Source organism: Nannospalax galili, unplaced genomic scaffold (assembly GCF_000622305.1).
Source record: "Nannospalax galili isolate Female #2095 unplaced genomic scaffold, S.galili_v1.0 scaffold768, whole genome shotgun sequence".
NCBI lineage: Eukaryota > Metazoa > Chordata > Mammalia > Rodentia > Spalacidae > Nannospalax > Nannospalax galili.
The window spans coordinates 6,352,003-6,358,002 of NW_008360317.1; the positions used below are offsets into that span (position 1 = coordinate 6,352,003).

The following is a 6,000-nucleotide window of genomic DNA, read 5'->3' on the forward strand; positions in this document are numbered from 1 at the left end:
ATAAATCTTATTAAAATAAAAATGGAACTAAACATATGCTCCTATGTAACTAAGAAACTCCGCACTCAACATGAAACATCATTGTCTGGACTGTTTCAGGGACTGTCCACCAGAGGTTGCTACAGGGTAGCATTCCCAGGAACCACAGAGTAGGAGAGAGTCTAACCCCTCAGCTGGACCCTGAGAAGTGTGAGCCCCAGAGGGTCACTCTCACTGCCACCACAGAGTTCAGGTCTGTTTGGCCTGTTGAGGAACACGCCTGGCTGCAGAGGCAGAGCTGTGGGAAATGTGTGGACGTGAGGCTATGTTGGCACCTCAGTACAGCATCTCAGAATCCCTGGGCACTGGGATGAAGCTGTCAGAGCTGACAACTTCCGCAGCCTCTCTGCCAGGAGCTTCAAGTATGGGGCAAGGCAGGAAATTCTGCCTGTGCTTTGGTGCTGTTCTCCAGTGGTGAGAAGAGTTTCCAGTAAGTCCTTCAAAGCACATGTCAGCACATCCAGGAAAAATTTCCTGGCACCACTGAAGAGCTAGACAGGACTAAACCTGCTATATACAAATACAGGTTGAGTGTCCCTTGTCCAAAAGGTTTCAGATTTTTCTTTTAAATTTCAGATTTTGGAATGTTTGTATACTGTACATAATGAGTTACCTTGGGGATGGGCTCTAGGTCTAAACATTAACTTCACTTATGTTTTATATGCACCCTTTAGGCACAGGGTAATGGTAATATCATAAAACGTTTTCAAAGCACAACCAGTCATAGGAGTTCAAGTGTGAAATTTTACACTTGTGTTCTTGTCAGTATTCAAAAAATTTCAGAAGTTGGAACACTTCAGAATTCCATTCGGGGATGCTCGACCTGCATAATGAGGTCTGAGAGGGTGAGAATGAGTGTTCACTCTACACAGCTTGCATAGTCTAAGCCCACTTGAGAGCAGCACCCCTAAGGTAGGTCTTGTAGATTTCCTTGCAATCACAAAAGCGTATTCTCTCGAGTATTTCCTTAAAGTGCCTTTGCCCATTAATTCACTACATCCTCACAAAGGTCTCACAAAGAAGTGTCATTCATCCTGTCTGAGGTGGAGGAAGATGAGACTCAGGCAGAGAGTAGACAGCCAGGGGAGGCCAAACAAGGAAAGGCTGCTGTCATTATCAGGGATGATGGCAGGCACATGGATGGACAGGGTCTTGCTTGCATTTCCAGAGGCAGGAGTGGCATTATTGCTGTCAGTGAGGTGCCTCTTCTCTCCATGATGCTTTGTAGCTGAATACTACGGGCTGCAGCAGGCACATGTGCATTCTACACAGGAAGGAGGTCTAGTGGAGTTTTAACTGAGTGTGCAAAAATGACTTCATTTTGGATTGGCCATGGTGATTTTACTTTCTCATGACTGGCCTCCTCCCTCAAGGGGACATTTGCCCCCAGGAGTGACATGGGTGCCTCAGGCTTCCCAGCCCTTGAATCTTCATAGAGTCTTACCTTGAAGGCTTCAAGGCACCTGCCTCCATTTGCCCTCTATCTGACCAATGGGTGGCATTTGGCTTGATGGCAAACTATACATAGCATCTGACATGCTGTGGAAGCCAGGGACAATACTCAGTTAAAGACTTTGCCTGCTTGCTTCTCAACCATGTCTCTTTTTATCTTCTAGGGCTAATCTAGAGGAAGCAGAGAGAGCAAAAAGATAGAAAAGGCCATGTGGTATGGGTAGAGAGATGATCATTGTACATGTCTGTCTTGAGTTGCTAGTTGTGATTTACTGAAAAGCCAATGAAAATCATGCCCACCATCCATCTTACTGACTGACATGTCAGGTCAATGCATCTCTGGTGGTTGGTAGGTCTGATAGAGATGCCTACAAATCCTGTAGCCCTAGTAGACCTCTGATTTAAGAGCTTTGTGTTTGCCACAGGGAAATAAAATTCATGGGCCAATAAAAAGTTTCTCTGGGGAACAGAATTGCAAAACTATGGGACTGAACCCTTAATTCTGGTATAGTAGCTCTCTTACTTGTGATAGCACCATAAGTAGGTTCTAAAAGTTTCAACTTGTAAAACACAATTAGATTCTCATCAGTACCTGTGGACATGTCTATCCATACCAAACTTCCATCAAGGCTCACCGAGGAGATCATGTGGAAAGAGGAATTACAAGCAGGTCTAGAGTAACATTGTAACTGTGGCCACCCAGTTCCAGTGAATACCCTGTTTCTTTCTCTACTGAAGACTTGACAGTTGATGAAAAATCTGCATCCAGGTCAAAGATAAGCCATGCCACTCCGCCAAGAAAAATGATCCATGTGTATCATAGTGAGACATGCTTCTCTGACACCTCAAAAATGTGTCTGTAACTTTAATTCTTGGACAGGTCACTCTCAGTTGACACCAACATGACCAGTCCAGAAAGGTGAGAAATTTAAATTGGTCATTTACTACTGTGTAAAAATTTTAGGAAGAGAGAAGCTAAAGCTAGATTAGTAAAGAGAGTCTATACCTAACACTGTTATCAGGACCCAGAACCTGTGGTTAGATATGTCACAGGCCACAGGGGAGCACCTACTCCTCTTTTCCTGCTAAATGGACATAATATTAAAGCAACTGGCAATGCCTTATTACTACATCCATAGATTTAGTGCATCTTTCAACTCTCACCAGAGAAGGTTCTTCTTGCAGCAGTTGGAGATTAACACAGAGACTCACAAATTATCACTGTGTAGAGAATAAGAGACTGATATGTTCCTCCCTAAAGAAGACACCTATATCATACTCTCTCCTTCCAAGGCTCAGGGATCACTGCAGAAGAGGGGGCAGAAAGGGTGTAAGAGTCAGATGATGACTGGTAGATGAATATAAGGAAACTGTGTTGTCTAGACACCAAGGGATAGTTGTACATATGAACCCACAGTGCTTATGACAGCATGCACAAGACTTGAGCAAACTTAAGTCAGACAGGGGCTTAACATGAGTAGGGGAGGTGTGCAGGAAGCCCCATCCCTAACTATGGATCTATTGGCAACTGATGCTAGGAGCGGGAGAGTCAGTTTTCCTTACTGGTAGAAGGTTGGCCAGACTCCAAGAGATAGACCTACACCCAAGAGCACTTGGGAAACACAGATTAGAGTCTCGATAGGCCTTTAACATTCTTTAAAAAGAAAAATAATAATAGAAGACATGAATTCAGGGGAGGGATAGTAAGGAGGAGGTGGAGAGGAGAGAGGGGGTCTGAATATAATCAAAATACATTGCATGAAATACTTGAATCAATAACAAATTCATGTCTTTCTCTCAAGACTGGAGAGTGGGTTGTTATGAAGCATTTCACTGGCTTGCCCCTCCCTGTCTTTTCCATGGTCACTTCCCTTTCTGTTTCACACTATGATCTGAGGCAGTGCCAGCCCTCAACAGAAACCCAGCAGGAACTGGAGTCACCACACTCTTGGGCTTCGTAGAACTGTGTGTCAAAATGAATCAATCTCTCTCTCTCTCTCTCTCTCTCTCTCTCTCTCTCTCTCCCCCCCCTAAGTAAATTACCCACCTTGGGTGCTCTATTATAACAACAACAACAAATGATAATAATAATTTCAAAAAAATGACCTTACATTCAAATCTCCAAAGTAAAGACTCATTTTTACCCCCATGTGCACACCATGGCTTGGAGTTCATAATTTAGCAAGATTCACCTTCTGACTGTGGTGAGGAGCTAATAACATACTTAGCTTCCAGATGGCCCCAGGGTCTGCAGACATTTGCTGAGAAGAAACCAACACTTTTCAGTGAAGACCTCATCCTGTTCCATGCTGTAGGGCCCAGTGAATTTCCCATCAGTAGCCAAGGTGACAGTGCTGAGGTTCCATCTCCTTCTGACCTCAGATGAGCTGAAACTTCAGAATCTGCCCATCTCCCTTCGAATGTGCAAAAAATCCCACACAATTTTCTTTCAAAAATTTTATCTTTGCCGGCATGGTGGCACTTGCCTTTAATCCCAGCACTGTGGAGGCAGAGGCAAGTAGATCTCTGTGAGATCAAGGTCAGCCTGGTCTACATAACAAGTTCTAGGCCAGCTGAGGCTATAGGGAGACCCTGTCTCAAAAACACACACAAAAAATTATCTTCAAAAACTTTGTATGTATTCTTTCCTCCTTTTAAAATTATATACCTTACTTTTTTGGAATCAAAGTTATCATTCTTTTCAGACTAGTTTCTTTGACATATAAGGATAAAGTTGGCTCCTTAAAATCCTAGAATTCCACATGAGATTCTGCCCCAAAGCCTGACTGTCCTGCACAGCTCCCATTCACCAGCCCCTTCGGCACTGCTCCAACACCCCAGCCATAAAGCCCTTCAACATTCACCAAACGTGTCCTCACCTTTCCAAAGAAATGCTGAGTGGACACAGCCAGGGCGTCGAAGCCGCAGATGGCCTTCTTCAGTTCCCCTCGAACGAGGCCCAGCTGCTTGCCCTGTCGCTCACACCTATCCCTCAGTCGCTGGACCAGCTGCCGCTCCGCCTCTCGGGCCTGCAGGTCAGGCTTGGGTGCAAACCCATTTCGAGGAGCCGTGGTCCTCTGCTTTGGGTACCCTATAAAGAAACCAACGCAGCCACTTGTGAAAAGATGTTCAGCTCAAATGCAGCATCTCACAGGATCTCCTCAGGCCCAAGCCGCAGGGAAGGAACTTCCCACTGTTTGTCATTTTAAGTATTAAAAAGACAAAATAGGCAGGGACTTACATTATTTACTCTGTTGACATGGTTCTAAGTGCAAAGTTTTATGGTGGGCAAAAGAGTAACAAATCACCAAGTTCCACTGAGCTTTCAACATTCCTCAAGGTCTGTCTGGAGAGGCTGAATCAGGTAGTTTTTATTTTCCTTTTCTTTGTAAAAATTTATTTATTTTTATTTTATGTGTATGAGTGTTTTACCTGCATGTATGTAGGCATTTATGCAATATCTGTGGAGGCCAGAAGAAGGCACCAGATCATTTGGACCTGGAGTTACAGCCAGTTGTTAGCCACCATGTGTATGCTGGGAACCGAACCTGGATCGTCTGCAAGAGCAGCTCATTTTCTTTTCTTTTCTTTCTTTTTTTTTTCTAACTTTTACAAAAACTTTATTGAGAATTTCCTACATGCATATAAGGTGTTGCAATATCTGTGGAGGCCAGAAGAAGGCACCAGATCATTTGGACCTGGAGTTACAGCCAGTTGTTAGCCACCATGTGTATGCTGGGAACCGAACCTGGATCGTCTGCAAGAGCAGCTCATTTTCTTTTCTTTTCTTTCTTTTTTTTTTCTAACTTTTACAAAAACTTTATTGAGAATTTCCTACATGCATATAAGGTGTTTTGATCAAATCCATGCCCACTCCCTCCCCTCCAACATTCCCCCCACTGAAGAGGTAACCCTAAAATCTTTTAAGGATTAGATAAGAGCTCCCAAATACTTTGGCCATTGTTGGCCTTTGGAACAGAGTATGCGCATAACTCTTGTCTCTAAGGGGAGAAGAAAGTCCTTGAATCATGAATAAGAGCTGTGAAGGAGAAGTAAAGGCAAGAATAATAAGAATTACAAAAGCATCCCTCTATTGGATTATTCCTCATTTTTCTTTTGTCTTCTAAGGCTGGACTAGTTGGCTGGGAAGTGTGGCTGGATTCTCAGGTGAGGGTCCAGTGACCCTGCTTGGTTCCTTTAATGAATGAGCACAACTGTCAACAAACCCAGTTGTGACTATGTTTAGCAATCAGGCTCAGTCGAAGTCATGATGATGGTAGTTATTTCATGCAGAAGGGACTGCTGTATAGCCTCGTCTTATTAAAAAGACCTGGAACTTAAAAAGATTTGATGCTAGGAGCCACATATGAGGGAGAACATACGTCATTTGTTTTTTTGAGTCTGTGTTACTTAGTATATCAGGTCTAGATCCATCCATTTACCTGCAAATTTCATTATTTCATCTTTCTTTACTGCTGAATAGAACTCCATTGTGTAAATATACCACAT

General features: G+C 43.5%; 1 protein-coding gene across 1 annotated transcript in view; it reads right to left on the reverse strand.

Annotated features, from left to right (window-relative positions):
* Positions 1-6,000, reverse strand: part of Mtus2 (microtubule associated scaffold protein 2) — a 507,691-nt gene that overhangs the window by 142,265 nt on the left and 359,426 nt on the right. Inside the window, exon 6 of the mRNA XM_008825049.1 lies at positions 4,371-4,582. Within this exon, the coding sequence (XP_008823271.1) occupies positions 4,371-4,582 (212 nt within the window). The remainder of the gene's footprint in view (positions 1-4,370; positions 4,583-6,000) is intronic.